At 29.7% G+C, this 25,095-nt stretch overlaps 1 protein-coding gene across 10 annotated transcripts in view; it reads right to left on the reverse strand.

Annotated features, from left to right (window-relative positions):
* Positions 1 to 276: 276 nt before the first annotated feature.
* LOC127729202 (CLIP-associating protein 2-like) overlaps positions 277 to 25,095 on the reverse strand; it is a 126,026-nt gene continuing 101,207 nt past the window's right edge. For 7 of the 10 annotated variants that reach the window (XM_052236899.1, XM_052236903.1, XM_052236898.1 and 4 more), the window contains 17 exons: positions 24,919 to 24,969; positions 22,224 to 22,327; positions 21,817 to 21,880; positions 20,730 to 20,893; positions 19,578 to 19,656; positions 15,817 to 15,960; positions 15,572 to 15,658; positions 15,092 to 15,207; positions 14,504 to 14,750; positions 11,974 to 12,046; positions 10,433 to 10,474; positions 8,660 to 8,720; positions 8,161 to 8,287; positions 7,612 to 7,740; positions 5,602 to 5,808; positions 4,722 to 4,838; positions 277 to 3,365 (listed from right to left, as the gene is read on the reverse strand). In XM_052236899.1, coding sequence (XP_052092859.1) covers positions 3,294 to 3,365; positions 4,722 to 4,838; positions 5,602 to 5,808; positions 7,612 to 7,740; positions 8,161 to 8,287; positions 8,660 to 8,720; positions 10,433 to 10,474; positions 11,974 to 12,046; positions 14,504 to 14,750; positions 15,092 to 15,207; positions 15,572 to 15,658; positions 15,817 to 15,960; positions 19,578 to 19,656; positions 20,730 to 20,893; positions 21,817 to 21,880; positions 22,224 to 22,327; positions 24,919 to 24,969 — 1,884 coding nt within the window. In that variant the 3' untranslated portion in view covers positions 277 to 3,293. Of the gene's footprint in view, positions 3,366 to 4,721; positions 4,839 to 5,601; positions 5,809 to 7,611; positions 7,741 to 8,160; positions 8,288 to 8,659; positions 8,721 to 10,432; positions 10,475 to 11,532; positions 11,560 to 11,973; positions 12,047 to 14,503; positions 14,751 to 15,091; positions 15,208 to 15,571; positions 15,659 to 15,816; positions 15,961 to 19,577; positions 19,657 to 20,729; positions 20,894 to 21,816; positions 21,881 to 22,223; positions 22,328 to 24,918; positions 24,970 to 25,095 lie in introns of all 10 variants that reach the window. The other 3 variants (XM_052236897.1, XM_052236901.1, XM_052236900.1) reach the window with 3 other exon arrangements.

The following is a 25,095-nucleotide window of genomic DNA, read 5'->3' on the forward strand; positions in this document are numbered from 1 at the left end:
TATTCGATTAGTAATTGTTCATCGAGTTGCCATCTCTAATTACAACAAACATCCAGCTTAATCAATATCTAGACCATATGTCATAATAGTAAAACACACAATAAAAAACCTACAGTCCAGCTACCAACAGTATGACCACTAGCTTAAACAAGGAAATAAACAACGGCATACCAATACAGTCATGTCTAAAAATAGACAATATTGACTGTTATTATTACCATTAAAATACAAAAAAATACAGACCTTACTTTTCAATATAAAACAACAATGAAAACATAAGGTTAGATTTGTTTTATTGGTATGGTTTCATACCAAAGTGAATTTATATCTAAATTACACAAGATTGTACATATAAAGCACATTGATACACACATTTTACACCAAACCATAAACATGCATACACTTAATAAATCTTCCATCCAACATAGTACACTGTAGTAAACGTCACTTCCATTCACTTACAACCAAAATCAGCATATCTAAAAATGTAGTCATTATATTTAGAATCTCCAATGTTCTTTACTAACTCATATATTGTTAGCAGAATGAATACTGTAAATTCAGAAATTATTGCGAGGTTTTTATCAATGCAAATGGATGAAAATCACAATAATAAGAACTCGCATTCTGATATCTGATACTTATATCTGTATGCAGATTTTCCTGAAATTGCAAAAATTTATCTCGCATTTTAGTCCATTCTTCAAAAATTGCAATAATGAATGCATGCAATAATTTCTGAATTTACAGTAATAAGAACTTAGCCATGTAAATGTTGAAAGGCTCAATTTGTATTTTATACTATAAATTAGTTATATAAATAAATTGACTTTAAAAGAAATTTTTAAATAATGTTCAGCAATTCTAAAACATGTCTGCAAATTCCTTAAAATTAAAAAAATATTTTTACAGGTAAAACTATTCTTCATATTAGCCAAGCTGAAACATGCACTCAACATACTCCAGTTAATATGTACATTTGAACTAACCAATTTTATTTCATGTACCAGGCAAGTTGAAATAGTACAACTTATAGTACTTTTAAGTACTAATGTACTCATTTTTTTTTTTAAATCACTCACACTACAGCCATGCATATCATTAAATCACTATCTTGTTTGAATACTCAATATCAAAACTATATCTGTTTAGACGTTCAATTGTAAATAATTTAACCCTGAACCCTATTTCATAGAAAACATTCTAATAATGTTTTTTTCCTTTAAATCTTAAAACTGTGGACTATACATTTTATTGCTTGCATATAAAAGCACAAAAGAAAGAAAAAAATTTGCATGTAGCTGTATAGTAAAAAATATGAAATTCCATTACAGCATAAACTGTAGAGATTTTACAGTAACTACTTTTTATTGCAACTTGTCAAGATAATGTTATTTTCATCAATGGCTTATTTTGAATTTTCCTTGGAGTTCAGTATTTTTGTTATTTTACGTTATATTAAAATTTGTTAAGGATTCAAATGGATATTTCTCAGGTGACATTATTTTAGATTTACCGGAGTCCTTCATGGATTCTGTTGGTTTCAACACCTTATCTGTTTTATATAACACTTGTTAAAACTAAATTTTGAATACTTCCAAAAAATTTAAAAACTTGTATTTTGTGCAGTGAGAGTAGTTGGTTGTACTATTCTTATAATTCTGATATGAATATCTAGCAAAATTTCAAGTAGTGCAATTTGAATCCAAAATTCGTTTAGGATCAAAATATGAATTCTTGTTGAACGTACTAGTATTTGGAAGCTTAGATCTTAGTTTAATGTTGTTTCCTTTCATGTGTTAAAGTGTTCATGTTGATTATTGTGATAAAATTTGATCTTTCACTTCTGATTGTGACAAAATAAAAATAAAGAAATACATTTTTTTTATTTGTCATTCTCCCATTCATACATGTACATTTCATTGCTCCACCTTTTGTAATCTGTACACAGCATACACTCTCTGCTCATGTTTCTCCTAATCTTGACTGTCTTCCATTCTAATCATTCAACACAAAATTAACAATATCATAAGTACAAGAACCGAACATCATAACAAGTTTCTTGTCGATAAGAAAGTGAAAAAAATTAAGAAAGTGAAAAAAATATGAAATGTTAACTTTTGTTTCAATGAATTTAATATGTTTATCTTACCTTGTATTATATTCACATAACAATTTAGACAAAAAAAAATTTGTGAATGTTGGGTTTTCTTGATAATGACAAAGGAAGCAATAATATTATGTTTGACGGATCAATTATATTCTAATTATGTCATGAATAAAAAAGAATGTAATACAACCTAATTGTTTTTATCACTACTACCAAAATAAAAACCCCGACCTTTATATCTATGTCAACTCTCTAGCAACAGCAACTGATCAGGTCTTTTTTTAAGTCCCTGAGAATTCACAAAATTGTGTTTGCATTTCTCTATGTTACTGTTGATCAATGGACAAATTTTTTAGAATAATCGATGCAATTTAAGAAATAAAAAATGCTGCATTCAAGTAATGGAATTAAGTGTTTAACAGGTAAGTTTTTATTTAATGAAAGTCAATCTGAGCTGAGAAGGTTGTAAATAAATGAGCTGAGTATATTGTAAATAAATAAACTCGGAAAGGATCTATTAAAATAAGAAGTTACAAGATACTATTTCCATAGAAAATTCAAAAATTCTTGTAAGATGAAGATAATTTATAAGTAGTGACTTAAAATCTCATATGATATTTCAAGATATAGTACCATAATTCATATATTTTGCTATGTTTTGTTTAATTAATATGTTTACTTTGTTTTCCTATGATTATAAAGAGAGACTGAACTATGTTATATATAATAATAAATACTGAGAGTATATTCTTTCAAACAACATGAAAGTCACTGTGAAGTTATTAAATAATATCTGTCACTAATATCTAACAGAACCCATAAATTATCTTAATAAAAACACACTGGACTAGCATCAGATACAAGTGAAAGATATAATAAATACATAATCTGTTTATTTGTTCGTGGTTAAACATAAAATTTTAACCAATCAGACCTCTAATTTACAGCTGATCCATCAACCCATCAAAAATCACAGACAAATCATGTGAGCAACTTCTATCCAATCAAATAGCTTTATAAATGGCAACAAAATCCATCAAAATCACATGGCTAAGCTGTCCAATTAAAATGCAGTACACATCTGAGGTTATGGAAAGGCTTGGAAGTTTGATCACAATTATTTGAATTATAATGAAACTGATGGAAATGTTTACATATATTCTAAAATGTTGTTTGATCAGTTTCAGATCCCTCCCACTTTCTTCTCAGTTTCCTTTTGTTGATTTCTCTTGATGTATAAGTTCAATAATTTTACCTACAAAACAAATGCAAAATGACAAGATTTGTATTTTAAATGTGAAGTAACTGATGTGAAAAGAATGTGAGACTGTCATAAATATATTTAGATTTAAGGTATCAATTGAAATATTTATGAAATAGTTGCTTTTTGTTGGTGCATGGTAACTAATGATCTTTCATGTAAAGCATTGATTTTAGGCAAACAAAGGACTATCAAGCTGTCAATAATTATATACAGTACATTCTATGAATATGTAGACGGCTTAATATTTTGCTATAATTAGATATAAGAAGATGTGGTATGAGTGCCAATGAGACAACTCTCCATCCAAGTCAAAATTTATAAAAGTAAACCAATATAGGTCAAAGTACAGTCTTCAACACAGAGCCTTGGCTCACACCGAACAGCAAGCTATAAAGGGCCCCAAAAGTTACTAGTGTAAAACCATTCAAACGGGAAAACCAACGGTCTAATCTATATAAAAAACGAGAAACGAGAAACACTTATGAACCACATCAACAAACGACAACTACTGAACATCAGATTCCTGACTTAGGACAGGTGCAAACAATTGCATCGGGTTTAAACGTTTTAATGGTACCAAACCTTCACCCTAATCTGAAACAATAGTGTAACATCACAACATAGAACGACACACTATAAAATATCAATTGAAATGGCTTTTCTCAATCAAAACATACACTGAACAAATAAATTTGATCTATGATACAATGTAAATATAAGCCTATTTGAAGAACAATAGAAGCACATTGCAAACAATGAATAACATATTTATGATGTTATTTCCTTTTTTGTAAAGCAACTCTATTTCTATGGTTGCCTAACAGTTGGAGCCTTTTTAGTCTTATTTTATGAAATTTAGTTTGAAGACACTTGAAAAATTATTAAGATGTAAAACCTAAGTTTAAGCTTCTCCAACTATGCCATTTTAGGGGTTTTGTCTAAACTGCTCACATTGTTAATATAAACTGGAAATATGGTGGGATTGTCACTGAAAAAACTATCCAACAGAGTACAAATGACATGGACATTTAATATACTATAGGTCATCGTACAGCCTTCAACAACCAGCAAAACCCATACCGTTTAATGTAAATTAGTTTTTCCGAACTTCAGATCATGAGTATATATTCTTAAATACACTTAATTAAAACAACACACATAAATCTAATGTACCTAAGGTGTCAACAAATCTCAGTCCACATTGAAAATTAAGACAAATTCAGATATTCCTTTATGTTCAATATCAGAAAAACAATAACAGGGAAATAATTATTATTTCCAAGGAAACATAAAAGTGAAAGTATAAGACTGTATTTAGATTATGATAACTTGACCTAATTCACTTACTTTACTATAATTGAGTTTGGTAAGGTAGTTCCATATTGTGTCTCCAACTTTAGTATGAATTGCTACTAAACAGAATACAGCAGACTTTCTGACGGTACTAACTTGATCATCATAGGCCTTCAATAGATAAATACACGATTGATATTACATCTGAACTATTTGAGAGTGGATGTCATGCATAAAAACTAAGTTCACTTGTTTGTTAGGCGAAAGATAAGTTATTGATAAACTATTGTAAATTAAGAAACAAACTGATCTTACATTTTTTCAAAAAGGGCTTTCTTCTAGAAATAAAAGCATTAAGACCACCCATAAAATAAAAATGTTACTTTGTCTAAAATTCTTACAAAGTTCTAAGGAAAATGTAACCACTCATATTCAATTAATTTGAGTTCCTCCCATCCCCTTGATAAATTTTTGAACAGCCCTAATACTGTTATCACTGGCCCCATGATTTGCTTGGTTAGTTGCAACTTTTTGTTACTCAATCAATCTGTAGCGATCAAAGGTTATATTGATTTTATGGTTCACCAAACAAACAAACTTGACTTCATTGTTAGTTATCTGTCCATATTTTCTTCATCTGCACATTTGGAACATGTGTCTTTAAGAGTGTGTTGTACACCTTTTTAACATTTAATTGCATAAGAAAAGCCTTAAGTGCTTCTACAGTTGGATACCAAATTTTCAAAGTCCCATGGATACTATTATATGTTGTCCCATTTTTCTTTCAAAAGGGTTGTGATTGCACCCATCACAGCCCTGAAAAATGTATGTTCAAACAATATAATTTGACTATATTATAAAGGTATTTTTACATTAACTTTACATGAAATAAGCTTGGAAACTTAGTCCCCTCTTCTGGTTTATGGTTACATACCTTTACTAAACCAGGAATGATGTCAGTAAGTTTGCCTTCAAGGGCATCATTAGGCATTCTCTCTACAGCTTTAGTCTGCATTTTGATGGCACCTAAATTTATAGGATGTGATGCTGATTGGACAATAGGAGTTAGGATTCTGATACATTGATCAGGTGGTATATAATTAGCTAGAGTCTCAGCACACTCGTCAGCTGCCTTTTGTACCTAAAAAAAACAAAGTATTGATTGATTAAGTTTGTCTTACTGTAAAGATTTAAGCTATGGAGGTATAGAACCACTAATTAGGGCTGGGTCAGAAAGAGCATACAAGAAAGTAGTACATATTTTAAACAAAACAGTTCCTACGCATAGCTGTAACTTTGTCAATAAATAAAATATTTGGGTAAATTTGGTATCAAATGAAAGCTTAAGGACTTGAATCACTGTAGGACCCTTGTTGAAAGTTTATTTCAAATAACAAAAAAATCATATGAAATTATAATAGGGCACCTTTGTACTGTTGTTCAGATCAGAAGTACCTGTTTTTGTACTACCAAACTTCTGGGGAACCAGTGCGCTCTATTATGCATTAAAGGTATGCTGAATTTTTCAGCACAAGTCAGGATAAAGTATAGTTTTGACATGAAATGACTGCCACTTTTATTCAACTTAAGACAAAGTAGCCATTTTAATATTCTTGAAATTGCAGAATTAAACATAGAAAGCAATGGGGCTATGAATTAGTGGTTTTATTCCTGAAGTAGGAGACTATATGTTATTCTCAACTGTTGAACTGATGCTTTCACATAAGGATATACAAAAGTTTATTTATGTAATGTTTTATCGAAGTTGTTTGTCATTTTCTGTATTGCCACAGTGTTGTTTGTCCTTTGACTTTATAATTTCAATTGTTTCTTGTGTATTTTCTTTTTACATCAGCAGGAATAAATACAGTGTGTAAATAAAATGCTCCGCTGGGTGCAGCTTGATACGCCCGCAGAGGTCCAACCCTGAACTTGGGGCAAAAATGAACACAATATTCAAGCTTGATACAGGTCTGAATTTGGATTGTATTAAATATTTGACATATTATAGGTTTTTGATAAAAAGGAGTCAAAGAACTTGAAATTGGTTATATGAATTGAATTTATATTCAATTAAAGATTTCTTGCTTTTGTGCAATACACTGTGCTGTTGCACAATACTTAGTAAATCTGTTGTCAGACTATAAACAAATAAAGTTCAATTAATTCTGAGTCATATTAGAAATTTATGAAAATGTAAAGGGAGCTAACATCAATAGATATAAACAATTCACCAGAGTTTCATGAGAATTGCTGACAGCATTTTTGAGTTATTGTCCGAAAACTGGATAATCCCCCCTTTTTTAATGAATAAAACCCCATAACTCAGAAATGTAAAATGTAAAATTTATAAAATACTAAACGGAGCTTACATCAATAGATATAAACAATTCACCAAAGTTTCATACAAACTGCTGAAAGCATTTTTGATTTTTTTGTCCGAAAACTGGAAAATCCCCCTTTTTTATGAATAAAACCCTGTAACTCGTAAAACCTAAAATCTAAAATATATAAATATCGAAAGGGAGCTCATGTCAATAGATATAAACAATTCACCACAATGTCTTGCAAGTTGGTGAAAGCATTCTTGAGTTATTGTCCGAAAACTGGGAAATCCCCCTTTTTTTAATGAATAAAACCCCATAACTTGGAAACATAAAATCTAAAATTTATAAAAATCGAAAGGGAGCTCATGTCAATAGATATAAACAATTCACCAAAGTTTTATGCAAATTGATTAAAGAGTTTTTGAGTTAATGTCCGACATGTTGACGACGGGACGGACAGAGGTATACCATAATATGTCCCGTAAATGGGCGTATATAAATATTGGTCTATGCACACAAAGTTATAATAACATAATTAAAATAATCATTCAATTTTTAGAAGTCAGTATCTGAGAACCAGAAAATTTATTTTACATGGCCTAAAAATCATCTCATACCCTCCAATCCGGATCTTTATGTGCCTCTAATATCCTCAGGGTAGTTAATTCAGCATAGTCACAGAACCGCCTTGGTTGATGTCGCAATATTTCTCGCAGACATTTTAAGGCCAATGCTCTAATTTGTACCTGAAATTTAACATTAGAAATAAAAATTAACAATTTGACCAAAAAATAATTTACCAACGTACCTAAGGAGAAATGAACTAAGTTATAGGAAAGATCAACATGCTTTCTGTCATCAGTCTGTGTTACTATTACATTATCAATAAATGTATAATTTCAAATAACATGTCCAAGTTAAATCAAATTTGTCATAAGTAAATAATCAAATGAAACTCAACTTATTAGAGTTGTGTACAGCATTTTTAACCATCTAAGATTTATTTTGCTAATTTCATTCAAAGAACAAAATGTTCACCAGTCATGCCTACACTGCAGTATATATATATATATTTTGCACATATTTTTATTTTATCAATTTTTGACTAAAACTTAATAATCTATATTAGGTTTTTATGTTTAATTTGGTACTAATTATAAACTTACATCATTATCACCCAGAGTTTCTAGTAATATCAACAATATTGTTTTAAAGTGTTCATCCCACAGTCCAAATGATCCTTCTCTGGTTAATTTGATTAACTGTTTCATTGCTTCTTCTCTCTCTTCATTTCTGGAAAAAATGGGAAAATGTACCAATATTTTAAATGGCTTATTCCCCTTTGATACGAATAAAAAATGATGTGGGAGTATTAATGTCAATGAATCAGAAATCTGACAACAAAATACACATATTGTAAACTGCTTTCTCAAGCACATTCTGTAAATAAATACATTATCAAGGGTAAAATTGAACTAAAATTTTTAGTTTTCAACAAAATATAAATTTCTGTTAGGTTCGTATGCAGAATTTGATAAAACCAGGAAATCAAGAACCCCTTAAAAAAAAATGTGTTTTCCAATCCATAAAAATTAGATACCACGAAAGTCAATGAATCCCCAACAAAATGTTTACTTTTATTTAATTTTTGCTTAATCTACTCACCTTTCATTGTGATTAGATAATTCTTTAAGAATTTCAGATATAATATCATTTTCTGAAAAATCTGAAAATATAACAATATTGTTTTATATACAAATTTTATATATATAACAAAAGTTTTTTTTAAGATTAATTTTATTCATCCAGTTCAATACAATTTAATTCAGTTTAAATCCAAGCAAATCAATGATAAAAGAAGCCTTGATCAAGTTGACATTGAATGTATGTGTGAAAAATTAGTACATGAAATGTGATTTAAACAAAACAAAAACAAATATACAAATAAATACTGCACTAAAGCACATTAGTTAAACCTAAATTTGCCAACAAAAGAAACACTGATGAACCTTACAAGATTTTATGTTTGTGAGAACAGCTTAATATGAAATTGATAAGAGACACCATGAGTGAAAAATGTAATAATGTCTGAATTATTTCATGCCAAGCAGGGATAGTTTTTTCAGGTAAATTTTTTGTACTTGGATATCATGCATTCAAATGGCTTTTTAAATGTTATAAAAAAAAACATGCTTTTCTAATAAATAACAAACATATTACACTTTCAAATTGAGTATTATCTTGTTTTACCACAGGCACTTGTCTCTGAAAAAAAAATACCTATATACTTTAATATAACACTATCAAAGTATATAGGTAATGTTTTTTAGAGACAAGTGCCTGTGTGTTTTACAATACAAAAAAAGGCTGTATACTTGTTTCGGTGGTGTTTAAATACCATATAAGACCTCTAGATTATATTGGTGTATTTGCATTGAAAGTTTGCAGTCCCACTGACGTTTACCCTTAAATTTTCTTTTATTCACAGTATAGGAAAATACTAATGCTTAAAATATTGACCGTCTTGTTTTTCATTTAATGTTATAAACAGTGCTTGGGCTCTATGCTGAAAACTTCCCAGAAGAACAACAATAAAAAATATCTTTTTCTCTGAGTATTTCAAAGATACAATTTGATTGTTTCTCAAGCACAAATACCCCATAACCTGTTGTTAATGTACTTAAGTCAAAAACCAGACAGAGCATTCGTCCTTATAAATATGTTGGGCAATTTCATATGTTTATAGATGTGAATTAAAGGAGAGTCCTACAGATTATTTATTGCTTTTCAGAATTTCATAGCATTTCAAATATAACTGAATATCATCAAAAAATCTAATTCCAAATGAATACAACACATTTTTTAAACACACAGCTTAACATACACACTAAACTTTTAATGTAAAATGTTTAAACATGCTATTATAACAACAAATAGTGTTGGACAGAGGGTTGTGATAATAAAACAAATATTTCAAGGATGTTAATTTCAATAAAACCTAAAAATAGGAACAAATGATACAAACTTTAAAATGTTAAAAACAGTTTGTTTTTTATTTGATTTAAAGAAATTAACATAATTTATTCAGGCTTCACAGACAATATCATCTTCTATGGCAATTAATACTTGTTTTTTCTTAAATCTGACAGCTTTTAATCTGCATTAAGCAACATTTATATAAAAATTAATTGCATTTTGTGTTAGTCAAATTTCAATGATTGTGCTGTAGAAACAAAAGTTTCTATTTTTTAAAAGAAAAAATCCATAGCGAAATGAAAATTATACAAAATCACAAAATTCAAGCAATAAAACTGACAATGTTTTGATCAACAATTACATGTTCTTCAAATGTCACAATTTAAAAGCTGTTAGACATAATGTTAAAGGGGAGATAACCACAATCCTGCAAGGTCACACCACCACACAATGAAATATTACCGTCTTCATACTGAGATATTCCTAACAATGCTTTCCATGGTTCTGAAGCGCAGCAAAAATTTTAATCAGTTTTGATATGGAATAATTATATTTTTTTTAAAATATCTATTTACAAATAGTACATTCCAACATGCTATGTGCTGAATTTATTTCTTAATTTTCATTCAACACTACTTAACAACAGCTTTGGTCAAATTAAGTTCTAGTGCATTAATGAATCAAACACATCTCCAAAATATGATGATATATCTTGTGTTTTGGCAGGTGTGTCAAAAATCAGAAATGATCTGCATGGTATATTTTTTACACCTTATTTTATCTTCCTTAAATTGGAAAGTTTCATGTATAGCACTGAGGATTCATTACTATTCCTGGGATACTATTTTAGTTTCCTGGGTATAGGTGAACCAAGTATCTAAATGTTCAACAATGCAGAAGTTTTATATATGCTTATATGCAAATTTTGTTAAAGCCACAAAATAAAAAATCCATGAAAAACTATTTTTCCTCAATCCACTAAATTGATACCCACATAAACATATGAATCCACAGTATAAAGCAATTAAGTGCTATTTTCTATTCATGAAAACCTTTGGATCTGACAATTGGACATTGAGGGTGAACCACATTGGAACACAACCAAATAATTACAAAAATTTAAGAGGAAACATATAATTAGAACTCAGGCACCTACAATACATAGGAAGCTGTGTAATACAAGCACAGATTAAACTGCAAATTAGTAACATCAAATAAATGAATGATATATGCAAAATGAACTAATGTGTGTTGAAAGATACATATAAATACTGAGTAATATATATTTTATCATTACTATCAAATATCTAATTATACATAATGAAGAATGATTGCAAAAATTCCATCCTGCAATATATCAACTAATGGCAAAGTAAACTGCTCAAATTCATCAAGATTGCAGAATAAAATTTGATGATGTGAATTTACTATTAGGAGCTTGATTTAGATGAAGAAAATTTATATTCCAGAATAAAAGTGTATGCTTATAAAATCAGAATAATAAACCATCTACCAGATATATAGGTGAGTAACTGATTTATACAGAATATTTAATAACAAACCTTTTGGAAAACTAAAGCGTTCAATTTCTGGAAATAATTTATACAATTGAACAAGAAGAATAAAAAGATGATAGAAAATATGGTAAATACACATTTCAAAATCAACTTTGAAATGGTTCGGAAACGTCCGTAATGATTTAATTCTAACAGAATTACCTATGTTGTGTTTTGTTATACTGATTTCTAATAGATAACATCAAATTCTTTTATATATACCAATATCTATGCATATCTGTTATCCATATATTTATTTTTTTTCTGTATATTTTTTTTTGGATACCTTAAAAATTTTTCGCAGGGATGAAATAAGATTCAAAGATTAAGAACCTGAGTTGAAAGAAAGTAAGTGAACCAGCTAGTACCACAAATAGTATGCTGTGCTGAGAAAATACTGCAATACTGATCACCAGAGAAACCAGTACTTGACTGACATTTACTTACCTTCATTAAATGATTCTCCTTCGTCAAAGTCTGGATCTGCTAACCTTGACCTATTCAAACCATTTAATATTCCCTGTAAAACATAAGTGAATGAGTAAAAAACAATGCTTCAACACTGGCATGGTATATTACATTAAAAAGATTTTGACAATTTTTTAGTTAATACATTTTTAATCTTGTTGGGACTTAGTTTTAAACTACTCAAGGCAAAGTTGACTTCAATTTCAGCTACAAGCTACTTATTTTTTTATAAATATGATAAAGACTATTTTTTTTTCTTGATGACTTTGTCTACAATGGTGCTACAAAAAAACTGCTTTTCTCTAATTTTCATGCTTTTTTCACATTTCTCCATCGGTGTGAGAAAAATATTTCTAATCTCTAGAGAAAACTTTGTTCTCTGCAAATGATTGGTCAAAATTTAATTATGACGTCAAATTTTCTTGGTTTCTTCTGAATTTCCTATTGTGATGTCATGAAAAAAAGGCGACCATGCCTAATAAACTGCTTCGCTAAGCGCAGCTGGATACGCCCGCAGAGGTCCAACCCTGAACAGTTGGGGCAAAAATGGACACAATATTCAAGCTTGATACAGGTCTGAATTTGGATTGTAATTAAATATTTGACATATTACAGGTTTCTGAATAAATGTAGTCAAAGAACTTGAAATTGGTTATATGAATTGAATTTATATTCAATTAAAGATTTCTTGCTGTTGTACAATACACTGTGTTGTTGTGCAATACACTGTGCTGTTGCGCAATACTTAGTAAATCTGTTGTCAGACTATAAACAAATAAAATCTTATAACACGGAAACGTAAAATCGAAAATTTATAAAAATCAAAAGGGAGCTTACATCAATAGATATAAACAATTTACCAAAGTTTCATAAAAAATGCTTTCAGCTTTCAGCATTTTTGAGTTATTGTCTGTAAACTGGAAAATCCCCCTTTTTGTAATGAAAAAAAACCCATAAATCGGAAACGTATAGTCAAAAATTTATAAAAATCAAAAGGGAGCTCATGTCGATAGAAATAAACAATTCACCAAAGTTTCTTGCAAATTGGTGAAACTGTTTTTGAGTTATTGTCCGAAAACTGGAAAATCCCCCCTTTTTTAATGAATAAAACCCCAAACCTAGGAAACGGTACATCTGAAATTTATAAAAACGAAAGGGAGCTCATGTCAATAGATATAAACAATTCACAAAAGTTTCATGCAAATTGGTGAAATTGTTTTCGAGTTATTGTCCGAAAACTGGAAAACCCCCCCTTTTTAATGAATAAAACCCCAAAACTCGGAAACGGTAAATCAGCAATTTATAAAAAACGAAAAGGAGCTCACATCAATAGATATAAACAATTTACCAAAGTTTCATGCATATCGGTTAAAGCGTTTTTGAATTAATGTCTGACATGTTGACGACGGACGGACAGACGGACGGACAACGGTATACCATAATACGTCCTGTAAACGGGCGTATAAAACGTCACATACAAAGAACACAACTTTCTGCAAATCTTTGAAAAGGAAGGATAAACATTGTTAGATATCCTCTAAAAATCATCATAGAAACAGATTCCGCCACTATAACTCATAGTTTGATATCCTCTAAAAATCATCAGAGAAACAGATTCTGCCACTATAACTCGTAGCAGAGAAACAGATTCTGCCAATATAACTCGTAGTTAGATATCCTCTAAAAATCATCAGAGAAACAGATTCCGCCACTATAACTCGTAGTTAGATATCCTCTAAAAATCATCAGAGAAACAGATTCCGCCACTATATACTCTAAAAATCATCAGAGAAACAGATTCCGTCACTATAACTCGTAGTTAGATATCCTCTAAAAATCATCAGAGAAACAGATTCCGCCACTATAACTCGTAGTTAGATATCCTCTAAAAATCATCAGAGAAACAGATTCCGCCACTATAACTCATAGTTAGATATCCTCTAAAATTCATCAGAGAAACAGATTCTGCCACTATAACTCATTGTTAGATATCCTCTAAAAATCATCAGAGAAACAGATTCCGCCACTATAACTCGTAGTTAGATATCCTCTAAAATTCATCAGAGAAACATATTCAGCCACTGTTACTCGTAGTTAGATATCCTCTAAAAATCATCAGAGAAACAGATTCCGCCACTAGAACTTGTGTATTAAGTTATTTCTCCATCTTTCAGCTTGTATATTGACAGATAACTTACAATTATTAAGTTAGAGGTCAGTAAGGGCAATCAATAGTCCCACTCCTACTGACCATACAGAGATGGACAATTGTTATCTGGTCAACACAGATTTATTCCTTAGAGAAAACTTCCAATAAAGATCTATAAGGGGTTCATATAGTATAAAATTTTTAATAGAGATCTAAACATACACAATAGAGTTCCATACAGAATAAAACATCCAATAGAGATCTATATATATATATATATATATATATATATATATATACATAATATATCACAGATGAGAAAATACTGTACATACTATACAATGTCTTACATACACATACCTCGTCTTGATAGTGAGATGGATTATAATGTGTTTTCCTCCCATCCACAGCATCGGGACTGTCATTCCGTAAATCCTGAATTCCACTATCTTGTGAAGTAAAGTCTATCTTTTTCTTAACATTTTCATAACTGTCCAATTTACTATTTATACTTAAATTCTGAATATCGGCAGAAGTCTTTTTGATAGAATTATATATGTCTTCTGGGTTCATATTTTCTGTTTCCAGCTCATCAGGATGCTCCGTCCTACAACAATAATTGTTCATTTATTATTTCTGTTTCTTTTCTAGGAATGGATTACTAGTATGCTCTAGTCAAAAATTTTCAAGGATATTTATTCTCTACCTACAAATGTTACACAAAAATTGAGAAATTTGGATACTTTTATTTATCACTTATGCCTATAATGAGACAAAATAGGTTTTGAGACAGAATGATCACATTAAAGGGAGGACAACACTATTCAAGAGACCTACTCCTATTTTGAGAAAGACTTCTAACATTATAGTAAGTAACAAAGTTACCATGAAGGCAGTCTACTCCTATTTTGAGATAGACAGTCCATATAACAAGAAGACAAAACTTACCGCGATGGAGGTCTACTCCTGTTTTGAGGGGGACTGGTCACATTTCGAGGAGACAACACATCACTTTCATGACTAGCGCTACGAATGTGATTATGTAAAATTTTCGTTGCACCATCCTAAGAGAAAAAAAGAAATAATATTTTAGCATTTTTACATAAAAATACCAATATGCTTCACATAAACTAATATAATTTAAGTGTTCTCTTCTTAGATCATATGAAAAGTATTTTAAATTACAAAGATAGATGTTTGTGGTTTTAACATATTTTCCCTAAATCTCCAGTAGTCAGACATAGGAACCTAACTAGATCATAGAAACAAATATTTTTTAAGGTCAGGCAAGCTTTTCTTAAAGCTTATACTTATGGTAACTACACTCAGTTTGAAAAGATAACATATCACATATAGCATAATAAGAACATTTATCCATTCACACATTTTTAAATATAAATGGTGAAGAAAAGCAAAAGATGAACTTACTTGGAATGCTTTAGGAAGGTATGATAACATCATGGAAAACTCTGGCGGATTTAAGTTAAATAATGCTATTAATACCATTTGAGCACCCTGAAAAGGAAACAATAAAAACATATGAATTCTGTTAGTCTTCTAACAAACATAAATGTTCTATTATGGTGGAGAAATTTAGTTGATTAAAAAGAAACAAATTATACTTAAAAATAAACAGCAAAGATTGTCCATTATGTCTCTTTAAAAACACTTACCTTTCTAACTTCTACACTTTTTGGCTCAGTTGTCCAATTTATTATCCGTGAGATTGCTAGTCGAGAGTCTGCGGAATTCATTAAATCGGAGACATCCATAACTTGAACCAAACAGTGCAGAAAGTTTAATAAACTTGACTTTACCTGCAAGCAATGAAACAAAAAGACATTTTATATCATAGTATGCAAACATTTTAAAATCAGAATGATTGACATCTGTATAGTTTGCCCATATCTGAAATTGTAAGTCATGTGTTACAAGGTTTCTTGAGAAAACACAGTCACATTATAATTTATCAAATTAGTTTCTGTACTGTGGAAGTTTAAGTAGAAATTCCAGAACCATAATGGCTAAAAATCTTGTAGCAATTTCCATGCACTATCCACTTGATGTAAAATTAAAAAAAACATTAATGTAGATTGAAGAAGTAGTCATTATAAAAATATGTTTTTAATTTAACTTTTCAGTGGAATGTCCTCACTTATGATACACTGAATGTTAATAGAAGTGACATATGGCTTCCAAGTTTTTCAAAAAAAAAATTTATGGATTCTAGGTATTCTTAAAATAAAGAAGGTTATATGTGATAAGATTTTCCCACTACAAATTGTTTGTTACTTTCTCATAAAATCATTTTTTTTTTTAACATTTAGCTGAAATGTTCAATACAAATATTATTTTGATATTATTGCAGATGTGTTTGTGGAAAACTTGGCTCATAATGAGACATAAATGGATAAAAATATGTTTGCTGAATGGCAAGCGACAAACCAAACAAGCAGATGAAAAGTTGAGGATTTTGTGTTCAAAAGCTAGGAAAATTTCCATTGGATGTGCTTAAGTAAAATATTTTAAAGTGAAGGGTACAATTTGTTCAATAGAGGAGAGGCTTTGTAAATGAAAACCATTTCACAATAAGTGAATTCAATTTTGACAAACTGTATTTTCTGATTACATATGGTCAGAATAATGTCTGCTTAACATTATCTTCTAAAATACGAATAATGGAAATCATGCACTAACAACCGATGTTGATGAAACATGACACACCAATGATCATAAATGAATTTTGTTCTCAAGCCTTTGCTTAAGATGGCATCTCTTACTGCAACACCAATTTCTTTTACAATGAACTGATCGAATTTTCCATTAGATTCTAAAATAATGCAGCAGGCAGGCACCAGCACCAAACAGGCTTAACTTTTCTTCATAACTGATATTTTCCATGAACAATATAATCTAACAACTTAGCATAATATATAGGTATCTCACATTTGCATGAGCTATTTCCAGTAGGTTTCAAGTGGGGGTGTTTTTCAGAAAGATAAATTAGAGAAAAAACCTAGCTTTTTTTTCTTACTTTCAAGAGGATGAATGTGTTTGAGATTGCATAAAAAAGGCAAAATTATATTCGTTTTGACACTCTGAAAAACATTTTACAGGTAGAAATTTGTGCTCCTACTATTATCAAAATTAGTACATTTTTTTCTCTATTTCTAATAGGGGAGAAAACTCTTGCAAAATGAGGGAAAAAGACAAGACAATGTACAAAAAAAAACAAAAGTATATATAAAAAGGGAACAACTTTAAATTGAAAGGTTGTCATAACTCATATCTTAAAATCACCCATACTGTTCCAAATTTTTGAAACAGTGACAACAGAATTTGATTTTACTCTCAACAAAATGTGATAAGTGCCAGAAATGAAAGAAAAATTTACAACATCCATTATGAAGAAAAGTAAATTAAATAGGAAAAGAAATGACAGTTTACCTTTGGCTGTGTAAGGAAGCATGAAATATAAAGAGATGCATGAGAACACTATTTAAACCTAATTAATACATAAATAATTCTAATACAACCAATTTCATCACTGAAATACACCAAAGGAAGCGAAAACTACAAAGATATGGTCCATTAAACAAACTATTTTCATGTACCTTTCCAGAATTGGCAGATATTATACTGTAAATTCAGTAATTATTGTGTGCATTTATTATTGCAATTTTTAAAGAATGGACAAAAATGAGAGATAAATTATTGCGATATTGGGAAAAGCTGCAAACAGAAATATGTATCAGATATCAGAATGCAAGTTCTTATTATGGCGAGACTCCCCCAGATACATTATTCGCATTTATCAAAACCACGCAATAATTTCTAAATTTGCAGTAATTAGTCATAAAATTACTGATGAAGCCATGAGAATTTAGTCATAAATCTTCTTCCTTGGTCTGGATTAGTTATTTTTTAAATATTGCATTTTTGCAGGTATTATGTAAGAAATTGTCTGTATAACCCATGGTTGTAAGTTTAGTCTAATGTTAAGACAAACAAGATACAATAATCAATATCTTAAAGAAGGTAAACAATACAGGATGAAGACCTACAACATTCAATTCCAATGGCTTTATAGTATTATCAGTAGTAACTGCAGGAAATGATGAGCTCAGGGAAATTTAAAAATTCTGGTACCAGTCAATGTCAGGAAAAAATGTTTCTCATCATTGGCACACAAAGCATTTCCTACAAGTCACTACTAACTCCATATCATTTTGTAACAACTAAATTATTTTATTTTTCAAACTAACAAAACAGTGGCTAAAACTTTTGTGTGAAAAATCTAAAGTCTGAAATACCTTTGTTGGAATTTCCTAAATTTTAATTGAAAATGCAAGCAAATTTCACAATGTCAGTTCAACATTTAGAGCAATAAAGTGTGGAGAAAAGTAAATTTATGTAAAAGTTCTGACCTCTTAGTCTAGCTATTTGAAAGAAACTTTTTTCTTCAGATAAATTTCAAGTGTTATTAATATGCATTTAATACATAAATTTCGTTTATAGTATTTCTATTTTTTGTTTCATATCTTTCTGTTGCACAATTATCCCAGAGGGTGTAAGCAAACTGTAACAAGCAAAATTTGAAAAGCCAAGATCTAAATGGGATTGGAAAAGTAATTTTCTAAATATGATCTAAAGCTAAAACAAAAAATGAAAATAATAAAAAAAATATATTACAATGGATTTTGCAGAGACCTACTTTTGATGTCAAGAAACTTTCAGAAATATCTTTAGAATCATTTCTGTTGGAATTCTAAAAAGTATTGGTTTGTAAACTTTATTTGTACATTCAAGAAAATGTGGACTCATTATTGAGGGGCCTGATGGGTTATTTTCGTTCTTCGTGATCGGCGCATTTTCGCTATCGTGATCCGTTTTTCTACAGATTTTTTTTTTTATATTTTCGTGATCCGTGATCATGGAAATTTATTTTCTGTGAATCGTGATTGACAAAAAAATCAACTCGTGAATCGTGATGAGACCCCCCCATCAGGCCCCTCATTACTGTGTGTGGTGTACTAGTTTTCATAGAATTTCATAGGTATAAACAAAACACAAATCTAAGTATTCATCAAAATAAATTTTGTAAAGGCTTGTATGAAGATTTTGTTAAAATCAATAAGATCAATAATCTATGAAGATTATAATTTTTCCTCAATCCACAAAAATTGAAAATTTGAAAATAAATGAATCCACAATATTTGAAAACTAAACAAAAACAATAAAAATATGTAGTGACTATGTCTTGGATATTTGTGTGTGCTTGCTGTAATCATCTTCTTATTCATTAATTTCCTTATTATTCAAAAGATTTATCCCTGCAAGTAATTCATTTTCAAGTAAAAGAGTAAACATTTCAAGAAGAAGTTAAATATCTTAGTTGGTAACAACACTTGTTCACTAAATGATTCTAACTTACCTTCAAACTATGTGACTGTGTCTGGTCTATAATAAACTTTGTTACCACATTAAACTGCATATTATATGGAAAATTGTCCCTGAAAATAGAATAAGTCATTTCAATAAGGCTTATACTATTACAATATTAGTTATTTGTAAATCCTTTTTTTCTTTTCTTTTTTGGGGTGAAAATTTTGTTAATGTCCAAGCCAGCAATTATCAAATCATCTTCCTTTTTCGAAATTTTCCTGGTAATTTTGTTAATGCAATTATCAAATCATCTTCCTTTTTCGAAATTTTCTTTCATTGAAAACAGAAATCTTAATACGAAGCCAGTGTAAAGAGACCATTTCTAATCATTTAGTAGGAACTGATGCAGTGTTTTTAGAATTTCTCTTCACCGTTTCTTATAAATGAATATCTTTGTTATGGAAATATAATCTTTATTAAATTCAATTGAATTATCTTTCAATGAAGAATCAAAGCTATATTGTGAACGGAGGTAATTTTTTAAATATAAAATTAATGGAGAGTACAAAGTTCAAAAAGCCTGGACTGCTGGGATGACTCTAGTATAATAAAAAAAGAAAGGATTCTTTCACAGCTAGATTGGTCAGAACAACAGAAAAACTCCTCCTGCCTGGTAATTGTATAATGTTTATTTCTGTGAGTTCATTTGAAAGGTGAGGTATACCATGGACATACACTGGTAACATGGGTTTATAGTGTGGCTTATATGACTACAGTGAAAAATTAATTTTATGTATTTGTTATAAATAAAAGTCAGGACAAATACATATAACCAGAAAAAATGTTCAGATCAAGAGTTGTACATGTCTTATCTTAAAATTTTATTTTTGTATTCACTTTAATGATATTTGGTCTGTAAGTAAAGATGTTGTCTTTCTGGCCTTGCAGTCTTAAATGATTATCGTACTAAGACTCAGAAATCAACCAATCACAATACTGGATTTGGTGTTTCGAGCAGAAATTTTGTACTCCAAGTACTGAGTAAAGTTTTATGACCGAGAACCCTGGTCTTTGAGTTGCTGTCTCCTTGATGTATACTCCTTATCTTTTAATCATTTTAATATATAATCAACATGTACTCATGGTTGGACGTCTTACACAGAGTAATAAAAGGATTACCAATAATAGAACTGAACCTTACCTAATAGTGTCTAAACATTTCTGTACTTTAGCCTGCTGAGATCCCAACATGTCGGCACCAGTTTTCACAATCAGTTTAGTTAATACCAAATACAAATGATCGTGTAAGTCCCTATTATGTACAATCACTAGGTCAACTAATGTATCAAAAAATAAACTTAAAACCTGAAATATAACAAAACAGTTAGGAACATACAATATCAGTTTAATTCAAAATTTTAACATTTAATCACAATATTGTTCTGTTCTAATACAAATGCGACACTTATGGACAAATTCTTATATTTCTTCACCAGAAAGTTATGTAAATACCATGTGAGGGCTTCATTCTGGGAATGATTGTCATGACATATTTCAATGTTATCCAATCAGAAGCAAGGTTATAAAAATGTTGCAATCAATCAAGTCTGAATAAAAGAAAGATTGATATTACTAGTAATTCACAAGACTATGTTAATTATTTGGTTGTGACAATTATGCTTTGCAAACTACTGTATGTATTCAATAGATACAAGAAGATGTGGTATGAGTGCCAATGAGACAACTCTCCATCCAAGTCAAAATTTATAAAAGTAAACCATTATAGGTCAAAGTAGGGCCTTCAACACAGAGCTTTGAAGCACAAGCACAGTTAGTAATAACAAAATTATTTTTTACTTTTGCAATCCTTGAAATTTTATCCTCTGTATGATTGCTTACTAGTGCCCTTCTATAATTTAGTTCTTATAAAACTTGTTAGTTAAAAGAGCATAACAACCTTGGTTGATTTATTTTTACTGTCATATTTTGAAATTACATTACCTTTTCCTTTGTAAAGTTCCTAAAGACACTTCCATTTTTTTATTCTCTAATTTAAAGGACATTCCAGAAATACATTGCAGAAGGGGAAAGTAGCTTTTATTTCATGCCAACATGTAATTAGATAATACACAATATCAATATATCTTCAGTCAGATCTTCAAAAAACACAAACTTCCATCAAATTTTATAAGAAATGATCCCCTTTTCCTCCTACAAACATTTCTAGAAAAACTTTAGGAGATATATTTTTCTTAATATAACTTTCAAATCATAAATCTGTTACTCACTTTACTAGCTGGGTCATGAAACATTCTTGTAAAAATTTCCATAACTTTCCGTAATTCTACCCGCCTGTAAATTATAAAAGTTTAGTTAAATTGCTATTTTTACAATCTTAGTAAACTCTTTCTTTGTACATTCCAGTGGAAATTTCAAATACAGACAAAAGTACATTGTACATAATTCATATTCTAAGACACATTGTACATAATTCATATTCTAAGACAAAACATATCAAGGCATGTTGAGAATATTATTTTTTTAAATACAGGACATTTTCTTAGCGTCAGTACAGAGTAAACCTGATTTATTAAAAAAATCTTTTAAATCCATAAAAAATATTTCTCCTTCAACATTAATCCTCCATTATTTTTGTAAACTTTTCATTAACTCGTAAAAACTGTTAGTCACTTACGTTAAATAACGATTTAATCGTAATAAATTCTGAAGAGCTATGAGTCCTTCTTTTCTGTCTGCTGATGAAGTGCTTCCTAAGAGAGAAATTATTTCTGCGGTGTCCTGAAACAATAGGTAAGATATTGAAGTAATGGTAATATTTAAATTGAAGAAACAATTTCACTGTTTTCACAAGTAATTTTGAAAATATTACTAAACATTTGTAAATATTGCAAAAATTTAAGATCTGATATCGTTAATGAAATATGATGTGAATTGAGAAGAAAAAAAAAATGTTAGTAAAATATGCAAACTCTAAACATGTATAGGCCAAGAAAATCACATAATGTTTTTTTAAAAATATCTTCACAAAATCTTAATTTTCTAGGCAGAAAAACAAATTATCTTTCACCATGAAAAACACTTAAGGTACCTTCATTTCTCTTGCTCTATAATTATGTATGTGTGTGTGTGTGTGTGTGTGTAAGGAAACCAATAAAAAAATATACCATACTGGTAAACTACAGTAAAAGCTTATCGTTTTTTAACCAATTCTCCTAGAAATCGATGTTGCCGCAACTTTCAAGAAAAACTTGGTAATGGCAGATTGTCCGTGTTGTTTTTAAGTTATTCTCAACTCAGACATTTTGGGCTAAATTACATTGATTGATTGATTGGTATTTAATTCAGCACTATTGTGCTACTTCGTGGCGGTGAGTTTTTAATGGTGGGGGAAGCTGGAGTGATCAGAGAGAACTACTATAAATTATAAGCATGACCATGGTATCATTTGGACAAATTTTTTAAAATCAAGTTCACGTTTGGGCTAATCAAACTTTCTACCTGTACAGGTAAATTAGAGATTTGACATAAAATATATGAAATTTCACTTAGAAATAATTCAAATAATACAATTTATAAAAAGTTCCATCATTTGAAAACCTTTCAAGTTTGGAAAAAAAGGTGCTAGTTTTAAATTTAGGTCCACAACAAATCTTTGAGAACAATTAATTTGATGTTCTTTTTATATCTAAACTAAGATGTTTATAACTTTAAGCTGTAAATAGTTAAAAGTTATTTAGTGTTATTAAGACTCATCTTTCTCAGAATACGTTTCACTCACCACAGTGAGCAGCAGGCAGACACTGTCTTGCAAACAGTAGGGGTATATAAAATAAACCATGTTATAAATAGAATGTCATTCATAACATATCTAATTTAAATATATAATTAAAATATATATCTGATACCTGTAATTTACCTGTAAAATAGGAGGATTAGCCCAAATCTAGACTTTAATATTGCTATTGGCCCAGATGTAAAATATTTTAAGCCCAAATGTTACAGTAATTAGATCAAAAGTGAATCTCCCATCAACTTAGAAATGCTGTGATTTAGATACGACATATCAAGTAGACTCTTGTAAATTGTTTTTTTTTTTTTAAATCTATGTGTCTTGTCATTGTGTTTTTTACTCACTGGAATATAACCCAGACCTCCTTAAACTCACTGTATCACAGATGAGAACAAGATTAGAATAAAATTTGATATCATAATTGACAAAAAACTAATAAATCAACAATGTCGTGGAAAAATGAAAATTCCATGTAAAAAGGAATAAAATAACAAAATGTACAACAATAGACAAAAATCATAAATAATTTTTTTTTTAAATTATAAAAAAACATGATCACACAGCTGTTACCTTTATTTCATCAGATTTAATTGTAGGGGGTGATGACGATGATGAATCCATATCTTTGTGCTGGATGTGATAAAGCCATTAAAATAGTGTAAAACTAATATCAGTTCATCATTCTCATAGAAATAAATATATGTTCAATCCAATGATGTGATAAGATAGGCAAATCTTGTTCTTATAAACCAATAATCATTTGTATATGTTAAAAATAAAACACTCATGAAAAAAAAAAGAAAAAAAAAACACAAAATATTTGACTGACCTATGCTATGAAAGTAAGAGGGTGGGGTTATTTCCAAGGATACAGAGGCAAAATATTTAATGTTGAACACATTGATTGGGACAAAGAAACAGTCATTACATGTTTAACTAAATGAACTTTCATGCATGTCTATTAAGGATTACTGATAAAAGTTTCTGCCATCAAACATGAACAACTCTGTTCTGGGTTGATTAATAGTCCTGTACACAAGGTTGGGTTCAGAGGTTAAACCCCACAAGATTTGTCTACCTTACTGTTGTTTGTAGATGATATGAGATTATACCACGTACATTACAATAAGATAACAGTCTACAACATGTATAACCAAAAGGTACATCAAACTAAGTACAATAAGAAAATACAGTATTCAAAGAAATGCAACAAAATTTATAAAAAATGAAATTATAAGTAAAGGAGAGGTGACATACAAAGTTTTCTGTCAACTTAAGGCAGTTCCATTAAATCATTCATGGGATCAAGGGAAGGCACTTCGAAATCTCATCTATTTTTATAGTGAAAGTATAAGAGAAATTCTACAATTTCCTCTACTGATTACACCATTTCAAAGTGCCTTCCCCGAGTACCATGTATATTTTAATAGAATAGCCCTTACAAAAATTATCAATATCTAGACAAAATAATCACAAATAGCTCACAACTTAAAAGTTACAAAAATCTATAAAAAGAAAATGATCACCAAACCAGGAATATGTTGTTTGTCAGAAACACAAGATATACAAAACTTAATACCTGCGTAGGCGTGGGGAGTCGATAGTACCATTTTTCAAATTCCGATGATGCCTTTAGGAAGCAGCAGAAAAAAGCAAAAGCAACAAAATCACTGACTTGACCACAAAAATTGAACTCAGATCATGTAGCAATAACTACATTCAAATAGTATGAATGATTGTGAAGTATGATAAATTG

This window comes from Mytilus californianus, unplaced genomic scaffold (genome assembly GCF_021869535.1).
Source record: "Mytilus californianus isolate M0D057914Y unplaced genomic scaffold, xbMytCali1.0.p SCAF_2, whole genome shotgun sequence".
Classification (NCBI taxonomy): Eukaryota; Metazoa; Mollusca; class Bivalvia; order Mytilida; family Mytilidae; genus Mytilus; species Mytilus californianus.